The 24,003-nt window shown below is 38.8% G+C and overlaps 1 protein-coding gene across 1 annotated transcript in view; it reads right to left on the reverse strand.

The window, feature by feature from the left end:
* vclb (vinculin b) overlaps window positions 1-24,003 on the reverse strand; it is a 103,215-nt gene that overhangs the window by 38,734 nt on the left and 40,478 nt on the right. The window contains exons 2-10 of the mRNA XM_048616267.1: window positions 20,745-20,815; window positions 17,519-17,669; window positions 17,262-17,370; window positions 16,709-16,831; window positions 15,751-15,911; window positions 15,003-15,005; window positions 7,195-7,285; window positions 6,870-7,017; window positions 5,239-5,392 (exon numbers count right to left, since the gene is read on the reverse strand). Coding sequence (XP_048472224.1) covers window positions 5,239-5,392; window positions 6,870-7,017; window positions 7,195-7,285; window positions 15,003-15,005; window positions 15,751-15,911; window positions 16,709-16,831; window positions 17,262-17,370; window positions 17,519-17,669; window positions 20,745-20,776 — 972 coding nt within the window. The 5' untranslated portion in view covers window positions 20,777-20,815. The remainder of the gene's footprint in view (window positions 1-5,238; window positions 5,393-6,869; window positions 7,018-7,194; window positions 7,286-15,002; window positions 15,006-15,750; window positions 15,912-16,708; window positions 16,832-17,261; window positions 17,371-17,518; window positions 17,670-20,744; window positions 20,816-24,003) is intronic.

The raw sequence follows: 24,003 nt of genomic DNA on the forward strand, positions 1-24,003 counted from the left end.
GCAATGTAATCCCACATTCATCCTGTACTTCCATGACCTCAATCCCATTGCATTCTCCCTCTGAGAACATCAGCATACAGAATACTTCTGACTTGTTCAGTTTCTCGGCCTCCTCTATACATGTCAGTGCTGGAAATGCTAGCCTCTTCCTATTGCTAGGCAAAGAACAGTTCCAGAAGGAGCCCCAGGTTCAAGTCTCACCTGCTCCAGACATGTTCAAGGACGTTATGACATAAATTGATTAAATAAAAAGTTGGTGTTATTGCACTACCCCTGGTGAGGTGTGCTTTTTAATTGTTCTTTTGTTAGTAGCATAGGTGATTTGGTGGTGTCAAATTGAGAGAATTGTTGACTTATATGGTTCTTCGGAGCCCTTGCAGTCTAGTAGAAATGTCCCTACTTCTAGGTCAGGCGGCCAATGTTCAAGTTCCACCTGCTCCAGAGGTGTGTGATAGCCACTCTGCTTATCAAAAATAAAGACAGCTAAGTTGTCCTTCAGGAGCTCATTCCTCACAACTTACATCTCATGGAAATCCCTTCCAATTTTCTTTCATATGGCCCCGCAGGTTTACTTTTACAGGCTGGTGCTGCACACCCTCCACTACTTTCCCTTTATTCACTGCCTGAATATGACTTGACATGGAGATGCCAGTGTTGGACTGAGGTAGACAAAGTCAGAAATCACACGACACCAGGTTATAGTCCAACAGGTTTATTTGAAAACACAAGCTTTCAGAGCCTCAGTCCTTCTTTAGATGTTACTGAGAGAGGTAGTATCAAACACAAAATTTATAAGTAAAAGATCAAAAGGTTCACACCTTTGATGAGGATGTAACTGACATTCCATTTTACCACCAGGCAGTGGGAGATCCTGTTGCAAAGTACTTTATGCAGGAGTTCTCCCACTTTCCATTGGGGACCACGGATAGAGGGTAACGGATGCAGCAGTCCCATGCAAACCTAGGTTAAAAGGTGGTTCACAGACTCCCAGCCCAAGTGTTTATTTTGAAGTCCCATGGACCACATGTATGTTGGCTGAGGACAGTTGCATCTTCACTAGTTATTTAAAAACCTGTTCCCGTTGTTTAGGTTGTAATTCAGCCCCTCCTCCTGATCTTTGGGAGGAGTGGAGGACAAATCAGAAGACCACTTTGTGGGTGTGGTCAAAGTGGCTATCAACAAGTTCAGGCAGCAGGCCATAAGGAGGTCAGTCTCCAGCTGCCTGCTCTGCCTCTACAACTACATTCATGCCTGGATGAACTTTGAGAGAAAGCATGCAGCGTCCATCAGCACTTACAAAGCCTTTGAAGACAGGTGGGCATGGTCAGGGTTGGTGCACATTATTTCCCAGTTCAACTCCATTTAATTTCATCACCTCTCTCCCTACCTTCCCTTATTGTTATTGTTCCACTGCCTCTGGTGGACTTTATTCAATCAAGTACATACTATACTCACTGTTCACAATGTGGTCTCCTGTACATTGGGAAGGCAAAAGGCAGACTGGGTGACTGCTTTGTTGAATACCTATGCTTAACTTGTGCAAATAATTGAGCTTCCAGGTTCCTGCCACTTCAACACACCAGTGTTCCCATCTCAACATTTGTCTCAGGCCTGCTGCAGTGCTCCAGCAAGGCTCAACACAAGCTGGAGGAACATCATCTTATCATGCACCTAAGCACCTTACAGCCTTCAGGACTCAGCAGAGTGTAATAATTTCAGAATGTGATCAGCTTCCTCCACATCCGTTACCCTCCCGAGACCCCTAAATCCTGCATTGCACAGTCAACCCATTTTCAACGATTCAAACTTCTCCTTAGCATCCTTACTCGTGTTTCTCTCTCTCAACTATCACTATTTGTTTATCCTTTTCTCTCTCTAAGAGCTCCATTTCAAATACTTTATTCACTCTCACCAACCCCCACTCCCATTAATGGCATAAATATCATCTTTAACAGTGTTGGAACAAGACCTGACCCCATGGTGACCCAACACTGAGGAGGCCCAACTAAACTGACCACAAAACCCCCTGGAACGCCTAAGGCCATGACTGGTGCCCAGGATCTCACTGGGAGCATACACTTACCATCTGGAGCAGCAGACTTCCCTCACTGATTCTCAGGATCAAATAGGAGTAGCCATCTATCCATCAAACATGGGAGGAGGGAGACTTCAGGTGAGTCTGAAACGATGGGATTTCAAGTACCCCTACCCCAGCATACTACTGGCAAATGTCCAAGCCATTGAAAACAAGATGGGTGACCTTAAGAGCTCGACTCCCCTTCTCAAAGGGAAGTGAGAGACTGCTGTGTGCTCTGTTTTACAGATACATGACTCACTCCTGCTACACCTGCCCTGCCTTACAACCCGAAGGTTTCTCAGTTCACCAAACAGATCTTTCTTTGCCTCAAGGCAAGGGGTGGTGGGATCTGCCTCCTCAACACCTCCTGGTATTCAGACATGGCGACCCTGGCAAGTTATTGCTCCTCATACCTATAATATCTTGCAGTAAACTAACTTCGCTACTACCTGCTCTGCAAGTTCACTGTCACAATCCTGACAGCAGTCTACATACACACCACAGAGAAGTGAAAGAGTGCACTTGATATAGTATACAATGCAACAAACAAACAAAGTCTTAAGATGTAATACCCCAAAGCCTTGGTCATCATAGTGAGTAACTTCAACAGGCCAACCTCAAGAATGTGCCAAAGTATCATCAATATGTCTGCTGCCCCACTAGAGGTCTGAACATCCTTGACCATTGCTATACAACTGTCAAAAGATGCTGACTGCCCCATCCCTGTCTGCATTTTGGAATATCAGATCACAACACTATACTCCTCCCAGTTTGCAAGCAGAAATCAAAGCTCGAAGATCCAGTACAGGAAATAGTGCAGCACTGATTGGAGGCAACAGAAGGGCTTCTATGAGACTGCTTACAGTCAGTGAATTGGTCCATATTCAAGACCTCAGGGGCCAACCTGAATACCATTACAGACTTCATTAGTAAAACTTGTACATGACTGTATGCCAAGAAGTTAATCTGAAATGTTCCCCAACCAGTAACCATGGCTGAACTAGGAAATCTACTCCCCACTCAAGTCCAGGTCTGAGGCGTACAAGTCAGGCAACCCTGACTGATATTGGATATCCAGGTACACCCTTTGTAAAGCTATCAGAAATGATAATGGGCAATACCAAACTAAGCTTGAGACCTAGACTAACCACATGGGCAGAGTTTGTGGCAAGGCTTTGACGACAAAGGGCTACAAAGCCAAGTCAAACAGAATCGCAGGTAACAACACATTCCTGCCTGATGAGCTCAATGCATTCTACGCTTACTTTGAACAGATGGTGAGTTAAACAAAGTCACTTATCCCAACAGCCTCAGATACACATGAGCCAATGGTCACTGCTGCAGATACTGGTTCAGCCTTCTTGGAGGGTGAACTCATGGAAAGCGACTGGCCCAGACGGAGTCCCCGGCCGTGCACTCAGATCCTGCATGGACCAGCTGGTGGGAGTACTCTCAGACATCTTTAACCACACCTTACTACAATCTGAAGTTCCCATCTGCTTCAAGAAGACCATCATCATCCCATGCCAAAGAAAAATCATGCAGCATGCCTCAATGACTACCACCTGGTGGCTCTGACCTCCATAATTATGAAATGCTTTGAGAAGTTAGTCACGGCTCACACCAATCATCATCCAGCTGACTAAATTGCCTTGATCTTTTGCAATTTGCCTACCAGGTGCAACAGGTCCACGGCAGACACTATCGCCCTGGGTCCTACGTTCATCCCTGGAACATCTGGATAACAATAATACCTGTGTCAGGTTCCTACTTATTTACTACAGCTCTGCCCTCAACACCATAATTCTAAATAAACTTATCTCTAAACTTCAAGACGTGGATTCTGCTCCCCCCTGCCTCTGCAACTGGATCCTCAACTTCCTGATCCATAGACTACAGTCAATAAGAATGAAGGACAAAACCTCCCCCACTGTAAACCTCAACACCGGTGCCCCGCAAGGCTGTGTACTCCGTTCCTACTATACCCCTTATATACAACAGTGTGGCTAAATTCTGCCTTAATTCCATTTACAAGTTCATTGACAACACCACCATTGTAGGTCAGATCTCTACCAACAACGAAACAGAATACAGTAAAGAGACTGAGTGTTAAGCAGCGTGGTGTTAAAGTAACAAGTTCTCCATCAATGTCAGTGTCAATAAAATGAAGGAGCTTGTCAATGACTTCAGGAAGCGGAATGGAGGGCACATCCCTGTCTGCAAAGGTGTAACATGAGAGCTTCAAATTCTTAGGAGTGATGATGACCAACCATAAGTCCTGGTCCACCCACATCAACGCGACGGTCAAAAAAGCACAGCAACATCTCTACTTCTTCAGAAGGCTAAGAAAACGTCACCATGTCCACAAAGACTCTTAGCAATTTTTAGGATGCTTTTTATGGTGCATCACAGCATGGTATGGCGGCTCATCTTCAAGACCGCAAGAAACTACAGAGTCATGAACACATTCCAGTCCACCACGTAAACCAACCTTCCATCCTTTGACTTGATCTATACTTCCCACTGCTTCGGGAAAGCAACCAATATAATAAAAGACCCCTCCCACCCCAGTTTTACTCTCTTGCACCCTCTTTCATCGGTCAGAAGATATAGAAGTTTGAATACATAAACAAATAGATTCAAGAACAACTTCTTTCCTGCTGTTATCAGACTTTTGAATGGACATCTCAAATATGCATTCTGATCTGTCACTATGCACCTTCTCTGCAGTTGAACACTATTTTGCACTCTGTTCTGCTACCTAGATGACCTTCGAATGGTACCATCAGTGTCTATCGCACACAAAACAACCCTTTTCACTGTACCTCGGTACATGTAACAACAATAAATCAACAACATTTTCCAGCTATTTTCAGTTCTGACAAAGGGTCACTCAACTTGAAACGTTAAGTGTTTTTCTCTCTACACATACTGCCAGACCTACTGCATTTATCCAGCACACTGCTTTTGTCCCAGGAATTACACTTCTATTTTCTAACAGATCCCACAAACTCCAAACAAGCACTAGAAATAGGAATCAGATTCCCATGTAGCAGAGAAGTAAATTCAATATTACGAACCTGTTAAAACAAAATTCCAGCAAAAATCTTTGAAGAACTCCTATCTTATGAAACGTTTCATAAGAATTATATTGAAGTTACCTGAGCAGCATCTATTTTCTTGGCAATAGCCTGTTTTGAATTTGTCATTGCCTCCAGCTTCCTGGCCGCATTCTCCACCTTAGCTGTTAACATGTCGAGTCCTTGAGATACTTGCTGTGCTTTTTGCATGGCAATAGGGGTTGCACCTTGACCTCTACTCATTTAAAAAAACCAAATAGTATTAGCACCATCTCACGTTTATTTGCACACACAGATATATACAACACAAATTGACCTTACATATTTTAAGCAGAGCCAAATGTGTGAAAGCAGTAAATGGAGCTGAAAAAGACCTATACAGGGTTCTTGTACACAGATCATTAAAACATGTTTCAAAAGGAGTACAGAAAATAATCCAAAAGGCTAATGGAATGCCTGTTTTTATAAATAAGCAACAAATAGGGATGCGGCAGTGTAGTCATAATGTCACTGAACTAGCAATCCAGAACACCAAGCTTTGGTTCTGGAGACGCAAGTTTGAATCCTACCATGGCAAAAGGTGAATTTTGAATTCAATAAAAACTTGCAATTAAAAAGATGGTCTAACGGTGACCACTGTTGATTGTAGTACAATATCTCATTCCTTATATCTTTTATGAAAGGAAAAGTCCAATCCTTACTGTGACTCCAGACCTTAAACTACATGATTGACTTAACCAAATGCTAGGCTAGCCAGCAACATCCACATGCCATGCATGAATAGAATTAATACAAATAACGCAAGTGAAGTTATGCTGCATCAATACAAAGCACAGATTAACCACATCTGGATCACTGAGTGCAGTTCTGGGCCCACCACCCCAGGAAGGATCCCATAGCCTTACAGGCAGTGTAATGTAGATTTATTATATATATTCAATATTTAATGATATTGAAATTCCAAGAGTTAAAATGATCAGGTCAACTTATACAAAGTAGTGTTGTATTCCCAATGCTCAGGGGAGTAACAGATGCTCTGATTGAAGCCCTCAAAATACTAAGAGAACCTCATAGGGTAGATTGAGGAAAACTGTTTCTATTGGTTGGGGAGTCACGAACTTGGGGCTTTGTCCAAATGTTAGAATTATGCCTTTCAGCAGTGGTTGGAAAATCTTTCTATGCACAAAGGGTAACGGAAGTTTGTAACTCTTTTCTGAATACAATTGAAGTTCAGTCAACTGCTAATTTCAACTGAGATTGAGCAAGTTTTGTCAACCAAATAGGTATTAACAGACTTGTGCAAGGGTTACGGAGTTAATTCAAAGATTAACTCATTTGACTGATTGATCGATTAAGCTCAAACTAATTGGCCTACCTCTTTCCTATGGTCCAAATGTAATTTTATACTTAACTTTGCTCTTATGGGATCCACTCATTGCTAACGATAGGTATTTTCTAAACCAACACATTCAGAGTTGTTGCTATACACGAGTGGATAGGTGGGCTTTGAACCCAGGCCTCCTGGCTCAGGGATAGGGACACTACCACAAGAGCCTATCATGGCTGATTATATTGTCACCAGAATTATCTAAAGCATAAGCTCAAATTGTGACATCAATTATCTCGTATTTCATGATCACAATACCTCGGCACTACATAATGCATTGAATTCTATATCAAATATGGTAATGTTTACCAAAAAAAAAAATTACCTGGCTCGGAGTTCAGATACTTGGTCAGTCAACTGGCCTAAAGCCTTGGTAGTACCTAGAATTTCTCTTCGTTCTTTGCCCGCACAAAGTTCTCCAACTTTGCCAGCTTCATCCAGTATTTGTTTGATTGCCTGCTCCCCAGCATCACCTAAAAGACGCAACTGATCAGTTGAACTTCAAGCAAATGGCCATCAATTAATATCAGAAAGAAAAGAACCCTATTTACCATGGGAATATTTTGGGACATTTTAAAGTTTTAGTTTGTCCACTTAACTTGGCATTTTCGCATAGTAGCAATAATAATAGTTAATAATTTAGTTATTACCTGGAGGTGCATTGGGATCACTTAGCCAATTCTTGGCCTGGTCTATCTTTGAGTCAATCATAGCTAGAGCTCTTCGCATAGTTTCTGTATCCTATCAGAATAAATAGCCATTATCAGACATTTTAATGACCAAAAGTCAAAAGAAAAAAAACACATTCAATATGACAAAATTTGGTCTTCATTATTCTTGTAAGAGTAACAGAATGAGAAATCACACATCTTGTACTTGATAAAAGCTTTTCTAGCTATTTAAATGACTTTCTTTTAAATACTTGCTTGACAGTTTGGTTCGCTAACTAAAACGGAGGCACGGAATCCAAATATTTAACACTGTAGCAAGTTTTGAAATAAGTTGTTTCTTAATATGGAAATTATACATCATTGTAAGTAGAAGACATTGTCTTGAACAAAAGCAGCCAACATCAAACTAACATTTAAAGCCATTACAGAATTTATCATTACCATCAATTCAGGGATTCTTCCACTGCATACAGTACAAACCACATAAGCACAACCAGATTACACAAAGTGCAGTTAGCTGCAGACTTTATTTTACTTAGAGGCAAGATACCAACTATATTCATCACACCTTCTCACAAATTTTATGAACTTACTAAAAATCAAGAGCAGTCCCAGCTGTACGCATGTAATACGGTCATTGTTATTTTGACAACAAACAGGGAATTTTAGCTTAAAGCACTTCCTGTAAAGCCATGTTCTAAGCAAAAAGATTGAAAATGCTGTAAATAACTGATAACACACAAACATCTCAATATTTCATTGCACACTGCATATGGTTTCATCCGTTGAATCATATCCATGATAAACAGGGCACTAAAACAGCCTTTTATAGGAGAAAATTACTAACACAGTATTACAAAATATTTGTATAAAAATCCTGGAAACTAATGCAGAATATGCAAGGGAAGGGAATCAGTTTATGTCCAATGTTTCAAGGAAGAGGAAGGATTTCATCAGCAGGAGACGGTCACAATATTATAAAGAGGACATGTAATGAGAATGAACAGGTTACTAACATAACTAATTGTACAGTATTTCCTAAAATAGATTTGTGCAAAAGGAAGCACAAATCTCTACTGCATGTATAAATCATTCACTTACATCTCACTATTAAGTGAGATTTAAGAAAAGGTACAAAATTACTGCCACTGCTTAAAAATTGTCAGACAGCTTCCAAATCTCAAACCATCCCTAGCAAACCCTAGTTACTGATTTCAGTAACTGGTTGCAGACATCACGCCCTCCAACTGGTCTAAATCACTGCCGCCTAGCAGTTCAAATCAGCCTAAACCAAACTGTCACAGTGTCTATACAATTTTCTTCATTGAGTAGAATATTTGTATCTCCAACCGAGTGAGTTAATCTGTTGGCATCCTAACTGCTGGGTTTCCTCCCTGCTTCAGACTACCCTTCTCTCAACTTTCCCTTTATTCCTTTAGTGATCAGCCTTAGCAGAGTCAAAGTCATGCATTGAAACATATCCTAAACACCTGTACCTAAATCAGACTCAAAGTGCAAAGTGCAATATAGTGTTGATGAAATGTTATATTGAAACAATCCCCAGTTCACCAAAACCAAGTCCCAGCTTACTAATTGCCTCTCCTTAGCTCCCTAAGATCCACTTCTGCTCCTGGAATCAATCCCTAGCCAAGCTCCTCAATATTCAACTTCCCATCCTCAGCCAATGCTTGCTGAGCATCTCATCATATGTTTCACTTTTCTTCCCATTTCTTTCCATCACCTCAAAAGAAATCTTATCCTCAATAAGTTTGACTCTGTACTGATTATTGCAAATCTATGTATTTGATCAAAAGAATTGCTAATCAACTAGTCATCTCTTTGACCACTCCTTATACGAGAAAATGCAACTTCTAACCTCCATCCCCTAAAATGAACAAAACTATTTTGTTCAGTCACCAATAAAAACCTTTAGAACTGTTACCATAGCCGATTGCCTCATCACAATACTAGAGACTTTCAATACTGCGTAAATTCAACATTCTACTCTCAAGACTATCTTGCGTCTGCATTTCTGAAGCATGATACAGTACCTGTCATACCAACTATAAATCACCACACTTGTTCCCTCAAGCAACATCATGAGGCCAGAAATTCAACTTCCTTTTGTCCCAGGGTTAAACTTGTTATATTGTGATCACATTAGCAAGCAAAAAGTACTTGCACTGATGGACACCACTGACCTATGTAGCCAACTCTCCAAATCAATACAAAAACTCCCTTCTTGGTTCAGTAACTGAAGGATCAGTTTTGCCAGTGCTGTCTTGGGCATGAAGTCTACTGGCATGCTGTGTTACCTTCAACATATTCTCAACTCAGTTACCCCACACTTCTATCATTCTCAGCACATTGCTCACATCCCAGAAGACTTCAAAATCCCCTCAATACCATTCTTGTTCCAAAGTTCGACAACAAAAGACTCCTTTGCATGCACTGCTATCTTCAAAACACCTGAGCATGGTAAATTCACCATCAAAGCCTTCAACATTATTCTCAAATCTCTCCAACACCATGATCCCCACCCTAAAGCCTCTTCAAAATCCTCCCTTTAACATGTTAATCTTAAACTTCGAACATCCCAAACCCACATCCGTCTAATCCCAATATTTATAATCCATTATGAAATGCCCAAAGTTATGTTCTGCATGACTACTGCTATTCTATGTTGTGAAACATCTTACAGAACATATTTCATTTTGTACAGCATATATTTTAGAATCCCTACAGTGCAGAAAGGGGCCACTCAGCCCAAGTCTCCACTGAACCTCCAAACAGCATCCAACCCAGACCCAGTCCCCCAGCCTGACCCAGCAATCCTGCATGGATATTCCATCTAGCCTGCACATCTTTCGACAGTGGGAGGAAACCAGAGCACTTTGAAGAAACCCACACAGACGAAGGGAGAACATGCATACTCCAACAGACAGTCACCCAAGGCTGGAATTGAACCCAAGACCTTGGCACTGAGAGGAAGGAGTACTAACCACTGAGCCACAGTGCTACCCCTTTTGCTATTGAACAATGGACATAAGTTATTGCATCAATTAAGTGCACCTTAGTGTTGTCCTACAGAGAAAAAATATCCTATAACCTAGTTAAAATACAACATGTACCAATTTCAATCCACACAATATTCACAATCATGATTTCTAACATTCAAGATTAACTGTGTTGCCTCAACTTGCAAATTCCTCATATGACCATTCAATTGAAATTTTAGTCAACAGCACAAATCTTCAAATACGATGTTTCCATGGATAGGAATCAGTCAACTACATCTAAAAATAACAAAAGAAATCCATTAATCCTTCAGATCAATTCAACTTAACTTCCTCATACCCTGTTCTGCATAAGCACTTGATATCTTCAAAGATCAGTAATCACAACAAAAAATTACAAAAATGTATACACTTACATGTTGTTGGTATGTTAAAATATTATAGCTTGGCAACTTGTATTCAGCTCATTATTTAGGACAGCATAACACTCGGCAATTACGAGCACTATGAAAAATTTGTACCATCTCTAAAATGGGATCAAATAGTTGCCGAACTTTGATTAAGTAGAGCCAAGAAAACATCACAACTAAAAACTTGTGCTATGACATACAAGCAGGGCTCATCGTTTTAAACTAATGCACGACGTGCAACAGCAATAAAACAAGGAAAAGCATCTGGAATGCCTTTCCCATAGACAAATGGCACCTTTATATTGATGTAAACTACACAAACTGCAGCGTTGACATCAGTTTACTTTAAAACAAAATCAGCACTTTGGTTAAAAACTATGGCAACATAATTTAATTGTTACCAACAAAACTACTAATCCAAATTTGGGCTTAACAGATAAGGTTGGCAGAAACTGCTGAAAGGAACGTTGTGCCTTAATTTGATGTAGTTTAAAATGGCAGATTCAAGCGACAATAGTAGATGTGTACGGATTACCCTATATCAAACTTGACACCCGATATGACAATCTGAAAAAAGTCTGCGATTTCTGCAGGAGCATTTGGTACAGAGGCAATAATGTTGAAATTACTGTTTCTAGGATTATACATAAGCGGAGGGAAAGTAGAAAGTGGAATGGCAGGAGGTAACTGATTAATATTCAGCAAAACATCACGAAGACATGGTGTCAGATCTTTGAGAGATAGTGGGAACTGCCGATGCTGGATAATCTGAGATAACAAGGTGTGGAGCTGGATGAACGCAGCAGGCCAAGCAGCAGAGGAGCAGGAAAGCTGATGTTTTGGGTTTGGACCCTCCTCCGATTTCTGAAGAAGGGTCCAGACCCGAAACATCAGCTTTCCTGCTCCTCTGATGCTGCTTGGCCTGCTGTGTTCATCCAGCTCTACACACTTTGTTATCTCATGTCAGATCTTTGCATGTTTCACAATCTTCACTTAAAACTTAACGGAAATGCAGGATACAGCATATTGTTTGAAACAAAAGTTCAGCTAATTACCAGCAGTCTACATGATTAATTGCCCTAAATTAGATTTGGTTCAGTTCTGGTCACCCCATTACAGAAGGGATATTATTAAACTAGAAAGAGTGCAGAAAAGATTTACTAGGATGCTATCTGGATTGGAAGGTTTGAGTTATAAGTAGAGTTTGGATGGGCTGGAATTTACCCCCAGAGTGTAGGAGACTCAGGGGTGACCTTATAAAAGTGATATAATATCTTGAGAGACATAGATAAGCTCGATAGCCAACAGCTTTTCCCCATGGTAGGGGAATCTAAAACTAGAGGGTATACGTGAAAGGAGAGAGGGGAGATACACAAAAGGAGTCAGAGGGGAAATTTTTTTTTCCCCCCCCCACAGAGAATGGTGAGCGTCTGAAACCAATTGCCAGAGGTAGTGGTGGAGCCAAGTACAATTTCATCATTTCAGAAACATTTAGACAGGTATGGAGGATATGGACCAAGCAAATGGGACTAGCTTAAATTGTGAAAGCTGCATGGCATGGGCAATTTGGGCTGAACAGTCTGTTTCCATGTTGTAGACCTCGGACTCTAAAAAGAAAATCCCAAAACCCACTCAGTATCACAAATAATTTTACCCAAAAGCTTCATCTCTATTGGGAGCAGTATTTTGATGCAATAAACGATAATACAAGCAGAGCACGCTGGTAAACTAATGTTAAGATATGACTCAATATCCAATCAATGTTACAATGTACAAGTCAAGAAACCAAAATTCTTAAGAAATTAAGTTTTCCTAATTTACATAGATATTAATAAATTTTCAGAGTCACAACGTAAAAAACAAACTTAGCTTAACTTTTAAGATTTTGAGAGGACAAAAATTTAGTGTTAATTTAATGATTCAGAAAGGAGTCCATGCATTCAGAGGTTCAGTGTGGAACAAAAACTCCAGTGCTTCTTGACCTCTTCCCAGAAAAACAACATCCAAGCCACTTTATGTGCAATGATGCAGGATTTAAAATTGTGAACTGGGGATCAAAGTACAGCTGTTTCCCCAAATTTAGAAGGATTACCAAAACATCATTTTCAAAAATAGGAACTCATGTTACCTTTACACTGTACCTTATATGCAGTTTTTAAAGTGCATTAACAAAGTGGGTAGCTGCACTCCTTCGGTGGTGCATGAACGAACAATTACAAATATAAAATAACAAAACTGTATTTGGTTTGTCTAATTCTTACTAAAAAGGATAACTCATTATTCCCAAAACATTTCGAACTTAGAAAAGCTCTCTGCAGAATACATGTGTAGTTTTTCAGGTAATGCAGAAACTCTACCATTAGTCAGAAGATTGCACCAACTATTAAAATCAACCATCAAATTGCTCATGTCTTCCACACAGACGGTAAAGAAGCTTGTTTAAGAATGGCACTATTACATGTGTATTAGAACTTCCGTGTGTTAGAAACATACACTCACTGTTACATTGCAAACAGTGTATTCATGTGTGCTTTCTGCAAGAATGTTAAATACTTAATGTGCAATAAATTTACAGTGACGTTTGATGCACAAGTAAATAATTTAACAGCAAGGGTTACTTGTAAGAAGCAGCAAGACAGGTCACTGAATTAAGTGATGATCTTAACTAGCTAATGTAGCCAAGACATGTGGCATTCATAAAATTGCTACAGTGCAGAAAAACCATTTGTTCCATTGAGTTTGCACCAACCAAAGAGCATCCCACCCAGACCCAACCCCCTATCCTATTGTGTCCTTGTAACGCTGCATTCCCTATGGCCAGTCCACCTAACCTGCATATCTTTGTGTTGTTCTACATGATTAGAGGCACAATTCAATGTACTATACAGTGTCTATATTCTGGTTTCCAAAAATAACCTGGTAAAAGCAGAAAATAAAATTGATGATACAATACCTAGATCTTCTTTAATGATAGTATAATTGAACTTTTGTTCTGCACATTAATTGTGCAAAACAGTCAGTACTGTAACAAACTATTTTAAGTTCAATATTTGTTAGGACCGATGAACAAAGCAGCAAGAACAAACCATTTATTTCCAGCTTCTATCACTGTTGTTGCCTTTTGTGTAAACTTGCTTCTATCCGCTTTCCTTTTTGCGGAAGTATATTTTCAGGTACAAAGACAGCACAATCATTGTACCAAAGACACAAAAAAATCCAACTAAGCAGAATCACATTAAGGATTAAATTATGCATTTAATTATGGTCCCTAGTATGAAGAAAAGAATGGTTCTCATAAATAAATATAAATAAATGATAAAAGGTTGTCAAAGAAAGGGTGGGTAGTGCTGAGGAAAGAGGAGGCCTTCTTGTGGAGGCAATGTGAATGGTTGCGTATGAGTGCACAATGCATATGACTTCATGAAATAACAGGAAGCTGCCAATGTTGCAGTGAAAGAGTGAGTGTGTGTACAAATAGGATATATTAAAAACAGATTAAAAAATAGGTACTCAAGAGGTTGGCAGTATGCATCCTCAGTCACCAGAGGAAACAGATTATTGTCGAAGAAAAAGCAGAACAGGAGGGGAAAACCTTGGAATATGTTATGTTGATCTGGATAGCATTACCCATAAAGGAAGAAGTGGATTCAACAAACCCAAAGTTGCAATAGATAATTGATAAAGAGGAAAAATTTATGTCATTATGAGGAAAGAGGTTAGGGATGAAACCGAACGAACACCACTACCAAAGTGCTGGCACAGCTTCAAGTGTGAAATGGCCTGTTCCTGCACTATTTAATTCTGTTATTCTCTAATCATTATATTGAGGGCAGCATCTTATAGAGCAACTCCGGCTCAGATCAACAAGCTAGGAAATTGAAGAGTCTTATTGTCTGTTGTGGTCAACGCTTTGCAAGGTTGCATATTCACCAATAAGTCGGAGGACCTGATGCACCAAATTACTTTTAGGATGAAAGTACTAAAAATAATTTAAGATACTGAAATGCATGACTGATCCTTGTGGAAATGATGTACTACCTTATCTCCCCACTAGCCATTCAACTTCATACTCCTATTGGTAAGAGCTTCATCAGAAGCTATTGCAGTGATCATGCTATAATCTGATGTGGTTTAAAAGTTTTAACAGACATTTTCAAACCACAAAACATTTGCGGTAAAAATGTCCCAAACACCTGACCTAACCGCAAGTTGTATTTCAAGAACCGTGTTCAGCATGTGCTCGCCATAACATTATTTGAAGCAAACTGCACCACACACCAAGGCAGTAAGGCAGTAAAGAGCATTCATTCAGAACATGCTTCAGCAGAAAAAGAGAGAAAAAACAAACAAGTGAGCTTACCTTCTACAAGGCAGAATGAAGAAGAAACAAGGAAGAAAGTAAAAATAAGATGCTTGTATTGATCCCAAAAGAAAAAAAAAATGCAAAAAAAAGAGAAGATTTGAACAGGTAATGTTTTGACCACAAAAATGCACATAGTTTATAAACAAGAATTTTCTTTCCTTTGTAACTGGCCAAAAATACAAAAAATGTAGCCACAATATCTGGCAACTCATCAAATTCACATTTACATGTTTTTATTCAGTAGTTTTTTTAGGTCAGTCAATAGACACATAACAGGACAGAGTGCATATATTAGCCTGTCTTGAGGCAGCCATTTTTGTAGTGAAACACACATACATACAGATAATGAACAACAGAATCACACTATTCATTAGTGTGCAGGTGTCATTTTACTTCAGCCAATATCAAATAATGTATTCTATTGTATTTTAAGTCAAATGTAAACTTAATCCCAATTTCTCTTACATCTCAGCATACGAAGCAAACAAGTTTCAGAAACTACCTATTTACTGTCTGCAGCTCAATGAAATAAATAAAAATAAACACACAGTCTCGGTAATAAATCAAGAATCAAGATTGAAAACAATGAAAAATGAAAAGAAAAAATCTGTTGCACTAAGATTGCAAATGACAGACGCTCATTAGGGAAACTGTACAGTATCTTATTATATTTCAACAGACAAGTAAATGAAAGCTTTACCACTCAAGTAATTTTACTGTAATTTACTCAAAATCTCAGATATACCTTACTAGCCCAAGCATCTTCATCCCAGGATGTCAGCTGCAGAACACGAATGATCTCATTGATTTCAGTACTCATCTTCTCCACAGTGAAGTTACGGTTCTTTAGAGCTTCTTCCACTCCTTGGCTTTTGAACTGCTTCGTAGTTACAAAAATCTTAATAGCTAAAAAAATCGAAAATGAATTTTTTTTGTTGTTACAAGTGGTATGTAGTTCCATGACTGGACACTTGTGGATATTCTCGACACCACAATATATACAGCAATTAACTAAAGCGGGGATTTCAACTGCAAATTCCTCAGTTTTATGGCTGATGCAGCTATAATTTACATCAATTTGTAACAGAAAGCCACAAAGTTATTAGTGCGTGAAGGATAAAAGAAAAAATCAAGTTGCTGTTTTATAGCGTTCCAAAAGAGTCCCAGTCCAAAATATTAGCCAGTTATTTTTAATACCCTTAAAATTCTTAAACAACTTTAAGCACATCTGGAGTTTATTTTCAGCCCTTCAGTATCAATGTACCATTTTTCTTCCAACAACTGAGTTTCTCGGCAGTGTATTTTTTGTATAATTTATTCCTTCTCATTGCACATGGCATTAACACACCTTCACAAAAATAAAATCAAATCGGTGCAATGCTTGAACAAAATTTAACTCCATTCTGAATGCAAAGAGAAAGGAACAGAAAATAAAGTTATGCCATCATCTCAGAAAAATGTAGCTTGTTATTCTGAAGATATTTGATTCTTTTTAAACACAACAGGAGATTTATTTGGTTTAAATAAAAATATATCAAGTCACCACCATATGAAATGTCAATTTGAATTATGACCTGTAATCAAGATTGAAGGCTCCAGGAGAGGTGGGAATAGAAAAATGTCACAGCTGATTTGTATTTTCATAGTTAAAACATACTGATAGATCTCTCCTAGTCCGAAAGTCTAGCTATTTTCAGAAGTACCTGAAATCAGTACAGGAAGAAGTTCTTTCACTGTGTTCATGGAGTTTACCAGCATAACTCTGTGCTCTTGATGAGTCAATTCCTGTTGTCTTTCATCAATCATTTTAGCCATTTTAGTCATTCCTAATTGAGGGCACAGCGAAGAAAGAAGGGAAAATCAAAAATTGCAGCACATTAAAACACAGATGAAAGTCATTGTGCATTCTCTTTTTTTAAAAATGATACACAAATAGTCCAATGCACAATATAAACTTCAATTGCATTAAAATTTAAATTTTGCAATTACATTTCCAACATTCCAGGTCTACTAATGCAGGCGCTAATGAATTCTCATTCAAACTTCATCCATCATACACTTTGATGTATCTGGTTATAGTCAAATCAACTGCAAGTTCGTCATAATTTTGATTTTTTTGGTACATAAGCTTATCCTCCATGCTCCAAGTAACAAGTTTAGTTCCACAAAATAGCACATCTTTCAAAGTTTGACTGAGAGCAATATAAAGTGTTGCTTTAGTAATAACTTAGACTTCAAGAAAACCCAATTCCTAACCTGGACCCAAATTTTTGGTGTAAGTCACCAAATCCTCCATAGTTTCGACCACTTCAGCTACTGTAAGATATTCCAAGATGCCTTTGCAGACACGGATGATTTTACGAACCTGGGAGGTAAAATTAATTGGTACAAAAAAAAATTGTTGTTAAAGTTACACATGACAACTCAATTTGTGGGATACTAACAGACAAAGATGCAACGAAAGTCATACACAGTTTTCCCAAGCAAAGTTGAACAAGTTATCACATAAATACCTCCGCTTCGTCAAACGTCAAGAGTAAGTCTGAAGTTCCAGAAAGAATACCTCTAGAACCATCAATGAGGTAATCGCGTGCAGGTACAGCATATGGATTGTCCTTCAGCATCTGTGCAGCCTGGATCAATTTAGTGCAGGCATTTTCAACTCTATGAATGATAAATCAGTAAATTAAAGTAACTGCTCAATTAACTTCTATATACAATAGTGGATTTCTTTACAGATTTCTTTACAGATGGACACAACAAATACCTCAACCTGTATCTGGTGTGAAAGATGTAAGGTTAGGAACAACACTGAAGAAAAACTGGAAGCTTTTGGCTGACATATTCCTAACTTGTTCACTCCACTAAATGGATATCATGAGGTTCCAAAAGAAGATATATATTGACAACTGTAATGAATAATTTTTATAAACAAATGAGAGAAATGCTAGTTGCTTCACTACAAAATAGCCTTTTGTCTAGATGTTATTTGCTCCCCATGTATTGCATCTCCTTCTACGACCATCTTAAGGTGCATTTTAAAATAATCAGCAAGAACGCGAGAAGCCAGAAATGTATATTTTCGAACTGATGATGTCATATGTATCACCAGTGATGTTAAAAATCAGATACATTCTTTTGTGGGGCTCTCGAGTGGTGACTCCAAAGCAACCGAAGTATTAAGTGCATTCAGACTTCAAACAAACCACAAACTCCACACCCACTCTGGCACTAACTTGTTACAGAATATTGTTTTTGTCAAATTTTAGTAGTACTTAGCTTTCACTGAGTTGCCCTTTGAAAGCAACAGTACTCTATATGTAGACAAACTCTTTCTGTTAGCTGCATTCTCAGCATTTTCACAGAGCAAAGAAAGCCATTAGAAAAAAATACTAGGATAGGAACAGATTTATACAACAGCTGAGAATGTTCTTCTGCTTTTTTTTTTAAAACATCATCCAATTGCTATTCCAAGATCTTACCCAGAACCTGAATACTGAATCAGCATACTGAACTATTTTGTATTCATGGATTGTTGTGTGGAACATGTCCTTCTCTACTCAGTGGTCTCCAGCAATACTCAACAGCATCAGTCATTACAGAAGAACTTTGCTCAAGAGAAAAATTACGTTTCCTCAGTTGTACATTCTCAGCTGAACCCTCCAAAATACACCAACACATTTGTATTATCATCAAGGAACAACAGCAATCTTCAGAAAGTTGCTAGAAAGCCAGTAAAAAATTCTCCATGCTAATTATCACAACCTGCCGCTATTTTAAACCCTTATACTGCATACTCAGACTTTTGCTTTTCTTACATACAATGGCTGGATCCAAGATTCTGAAACTTGAGCGCTCATGCAGCAAACCAGAAAACGGCTGTCACTTATTTTGTTCAGTCAAAACAGGCACACTATGAATAAAATATTATTTGTTTGCCAAGTAAAGGGTTAATTTGTAGCTTCTTGTACAAAGGAGCGTGCCACATTTCAAGTCCAACTGACATCTAAAAATTGCAGTTTTTCACAGTCATCAATATATCCAGCAAAGTTTGCCCAATTGCACAATTACATTGGACGTTGGACATGGTTTTCCAAGTTTCACGTGGGCTGATACAGCCAGGACCTAGTTTATTGCGAGCAGCAAAAGGGTTATGTTATTTAATATGATCTGTCAGTCTTTGGGACATATAGCCTACATACCTGGCAGCACACCTTAACTGAAAATCATAAACCACCATACTCATTTTGTGTGATAGGCAGAATGTCTATAAATGTTGCCTTTGCTCTTGAATTGTTCTTGTGAATTGTCCTGTTGAGTGCAAGACGTGAAGTTTTGACAAAATTTTTCGGCAATTCCATTATTTTGTTGTCTTCTCAATCATTGTAAATTACTATTTGCTTAAACTCTAAAGTAAAGACGAAACATACAATCTCAACAACCCAAGATTAAGCTTTGGTTAGGATGGCCTAAAATAAAACACTTACACTAAAGAGAAAGTTCAACTAAACTGAAAAATTTCAACTCCTGCGAGTGATGCCAGCATGAGAATTGCTCCCAAGCCTTAAAAACCATTTCCTTCTGGCAGCCATGGGAAGTCGAGCATCATTAGCTGGAGCTTGACCTTCTCATGGGACTGTAACTGTGATCAACAACAATCAACATTCCATGACTGCAGAAAATGTATTTACTTCTGATTAAATTTACTTGGGCTGTCTCAAGCAGCCTCCAATCAGTCACATCCTATACATATTGGCAGTCATCCAAAACCCTTACCACACACGTTTTATATAAACAAAGTCCCATGCATCTACCACGTGTGAATTTCACATCTGGTTCATTACCCAGGGCTTACATTTCAAAATTACCATTTTAAGTTACAAATGTGCAATGGCTCCACTCTAAACAATTAATGCAATCTCTGTAGGTCCTTACTGGAGCGTACACCCCTGCTCTTCCAACCACGTACTAAAGAGAGACTTCCCCTCCTGTCTCACCACCAATATATAACTTTCAGGTAGCCCCGTTCCAACTAGTGCCTTTTTTGTGCTACACACCAACAACGTCAAAACCAATAATTTCCATCTTCCACCTTGAGCCTCTTAACTCTTGCTCAGTTTCCATTGCTTGTCATTGAGTTTCTCGAGAAACTCCCGAAAAAAAGGCACTAAAATAGTGCAAATTCATCTTGGACACAGGTAGTTGTAAGAGGAACACACAAGGTAGGCTTACCAGGGTTAAACTGAGAGAATTCAATAGCATACATGAGAAGCTACATATTCTAGGAATTTTTTTTGGATATCAAAATACTTTGCAGATTAAATGTCAGATCGTCATTTGTGTGCCTGTGTCTGATGTGGAAATCTTGTTGCTGGCTGCGTTAGCCGTCATTCAAGGAGTGAACATAAATACAGCTTTATACACAGCTCAGCATAAACTACAAATAAACGTGAACAGTTCTTGGCAAAGCAGTGAATCATACCAAACTATTCAACTCAACACCAAATTGCACCATATAAATATGTTGATGATTGTTTGGGCAGTGGGTTGGTGTGAAGAAAATGACCTTGAATACAAATCACTATTAGAAAAACCATAACCTTTCCCCAATATGGAAAATGAATTCACCAAGATTATAACCACTACCAAAGCACAAATGAAAACTAAGTACAAGTGAAATCATGATGAGCAGTTATTCATTACAAGCCTATTTTTGTGCAAATGTAACGCAATACTCACTTGATGAAGGCTGGTGGCATATCCCTCTTCATGACCTGATCTTCAGTTGTCTGTACTGTCTCTTTGCCAACCTGAAACAGATTTACAAAGAACAGCTTATAACATTTACCACACACTTATCACTGGGAAAAACATTGATGGCCATATTCCAGATACAACTTGAATAGTAGTATTATGTACGGATGGATGGACAGATAGATAGATAGATAGATAGATAAAATATATATCAGACATGCTCACAAAGAATATTTGCACTTTCCAAAAACTTTACAACTTCATGGCTTTGTCTAGAAAAAAAGCATAAGAAAACAGGAGAATGGGTCTGGGTGGGATACTCTGAGGTTCGGTGTGGACTTGTTGGGCCGAAGGGCCTGTTTCCACACTGTAGGGATTCTATTTAAAAAACCAGCCTGTCAATTATCATATTGAACTTCAATTTTTAAACCATCAATAACCCATCTCCAGTATCAGCTTTATTGATAAGACATTTAAAAATGTTATCACTTGTATAAACTTTGGGCTGAATACAAAACACTTCTTTATTTTGACAACATACTGAATGCATCAACTATAAAACAAAGCTCAGCTTTTGCTTTCATTACCTTGTCAGAGACTGCCTTCCTTTCTATGTACTGCCTTCCACCTCCCTACAGTTCCCTTACCTTCTCACCATTTCAGACATTAGAATATGAATAAACAGCATAGGCTAATAAACCAATAGGTCAAAAGGATCACAAGCTGATGGCAGACAGACAAGCAAAAGTTAGTGGGCAAAGTCAAGGCCCAAGGGAATCAGTAATGATTGAGCACACCTTAAGGCCAATGGGTCAGCATCACAAACAGCACAACTAAAATTTTTGAAGGAGAAAAGGACTTCAAGGTGAATCTAATGCAATGTCACATGCAGATGAGCTTTAAAGTTCGAACTATGGCTATTGAACTTCACGAGTTCATACTACGTTATCTGTTCTACCTCATACGTTACCTGGTCTTTCTAGAGATACTTAAAAGCAACAACATGCCTTTTTAGGGTGCCTTTAACTTGATAAAAGCATCTGAAAACATCTAATATGAACATTACCAAAATAGAAATTTAACACCTATTGACACTTGAGGACAACTAAACAAAAACTTGGCCACAGGGACAGGTTTCAAGAAGTATATAAATAAAATCAAAGGGGGTGGGGGGAAGGAGTGCAGGGAGAGAATTCACAAGCTCAGGCTCTTTACAATTGATGGAATATCAGTAGTGAATTGATGACAAACAGGGAAACACAGAGGTCACAATTGGGAGTTACAGGGCCAAGGATGTCAGAGCTGCATGTTATCAAGCTACACAAACAAACAAATAGAAATTGCTGGAAAAGTGCAGCAAATCTGGCAGCATCTGTGAGGAAAGGTCACTAGACCTGAAACTTGAACTCTGCTTTCCCTTCACAGATGTAGCTAGGCCTGCTGAGCTTTTCCAGCAATTTCTAGTTATGTTTCTGATTTCCAGCATCCACAGTTCTTTGGTTTTTGTGTTAAGCTAGTGTATTTTACTGCCAAGCAAACATACAGCATCTAATTAAAATCTCACTTTGATGCATCTACAGAGTCCTCAAGAACAACAGAAAAACAACAGTCGTGGCTCATTAAAATTTTCCCGATCCTGATTCACTGAATACATGCATCTCGTTTTGCCTTCTTGGAAGGTCAGTACCTCAACATTGTTCCTCAGTGATTTGCAAATAGGCGTGTCAACTGACTACCAATTCTCTACCCTAAGGAGATATTCTCAGCAGACACATTATGCTGGTCTCACATGAATAGAATCTCTCGCACCATAAGAGGTGTGGATGTCTTCAAGCCTTCGGAGACAAAATAATAAATTGCTTAACGTACCCAATTGGTACATTGAATCGAAATCTTGCCAAGTCCCTCCCTGTTCGGAGTTTGCAGATTTTTAGGCACACAAGAGATTTTAAAAAACACATTCCTAAAATCATTTGTGGGGAGAAAAAAAAAAAGAATCAATTCCAAAAAAATTAGAATTTAAAAGTATAGTTCCACAGTTTTAGAACACAATTTTCCAACTCTGCAAATGATCATGTTTACTCACAAATTGCCATTAATACACAAGACTGATGATGTCAGAATTGCAGTTGTCTCATTTTGAGCATTGACATCCTTTTCTTAAAAAAAAGACAGCGGAACCAGATACATTATTAAGCTTGGAACTCAAGTTGCTTGCCTAACATTTTAATAAGTGACTGGTTATTTTCAAACTTGAACACAAATTTATTTATAGTCTTGCATCTTGTGTCATGATTTAAAATGTCTGTATTGTGCCACCAAGAACCACACTACTCCAAACACTCTTGGTTCAAGAGCTAAAACAGACACCCAACTCCGAATGCCAGAGATGTTATGATCTACATGTCCAACCATCTTTAGGAATGCAAAAATATTTTATATGCTGTTTAATCCACACATGATTTCACTGTTTCAAATCATTTCCTTACCACACAAGGATTCTCTATAATCGTCAAACATATGCGAAGGTAGCTTTTGAAGTGCCAGAGAATGGCAACTTTGCACATTTTACACTGTACTCGCATTTCTACATGAGTAAACATGACAATAAAATCTAATTGTAATTCTAAAATGCTAAAAGATAACGAAGGTGAGGCAAATCGTGGAATCCTTACAATGGAGAAGCAAGGCATTTGCCCCAGCAAATCCACGCAGACCCTTTGAAGAGCATTCCACCTCGACCCACCTATCCCTGTTACCCTGCATTTCCCATGGCTAATCCACCTAAACAATGCACCCCTGGACACTATAGGCAATTTACAAGTCCACCTAGCCTTCACATCTTTGGACTCTGGGAGGAAACCAACAGGGAGAATGTTCAAACATCACACAGGCAGTCATCCGAGGGTGGAATCGAACTCAAGTCCCTGGCACTGTGAGGCAGCAGGGCTAACCACTGAGCTGCCATGCCGCTCTTGAAATATACAAGTAGTTCAGAGTTTCAGTTACCTTTGCCAGGCTTTGCTGTTTAACAGTAACACTTAATAGCTTAAAAGTAACAGCACAATAAAACTAAAATAAAACAAGCAGCAGCCATTTGATGCATTAAACCTACTCAGTACATGCAACTTATCCATCATTTTTAAGCTAACCTTCTAATTTCTGCCTCATTTCTTCTGACCCCATCACCCCAAAAGATAAATAAGACAATAAATAAGACAATAAATAAGACAATAAATAAGAC

The sequence above is a fragment of the Rhincodon typus genome, chromosome 34 (assembly GCF_021869965.1).
Source record: "Rhincodon typus isolate 14 chromosome 34, sRhiTyp1.1, whole genome shotgun sequence".
NCBI lineage: Eukaryota > Metazoa > Chordata > Chondrichthyes > Orectolobiformes > Rhincodontidae > Rhincodon > Rhincodon typus.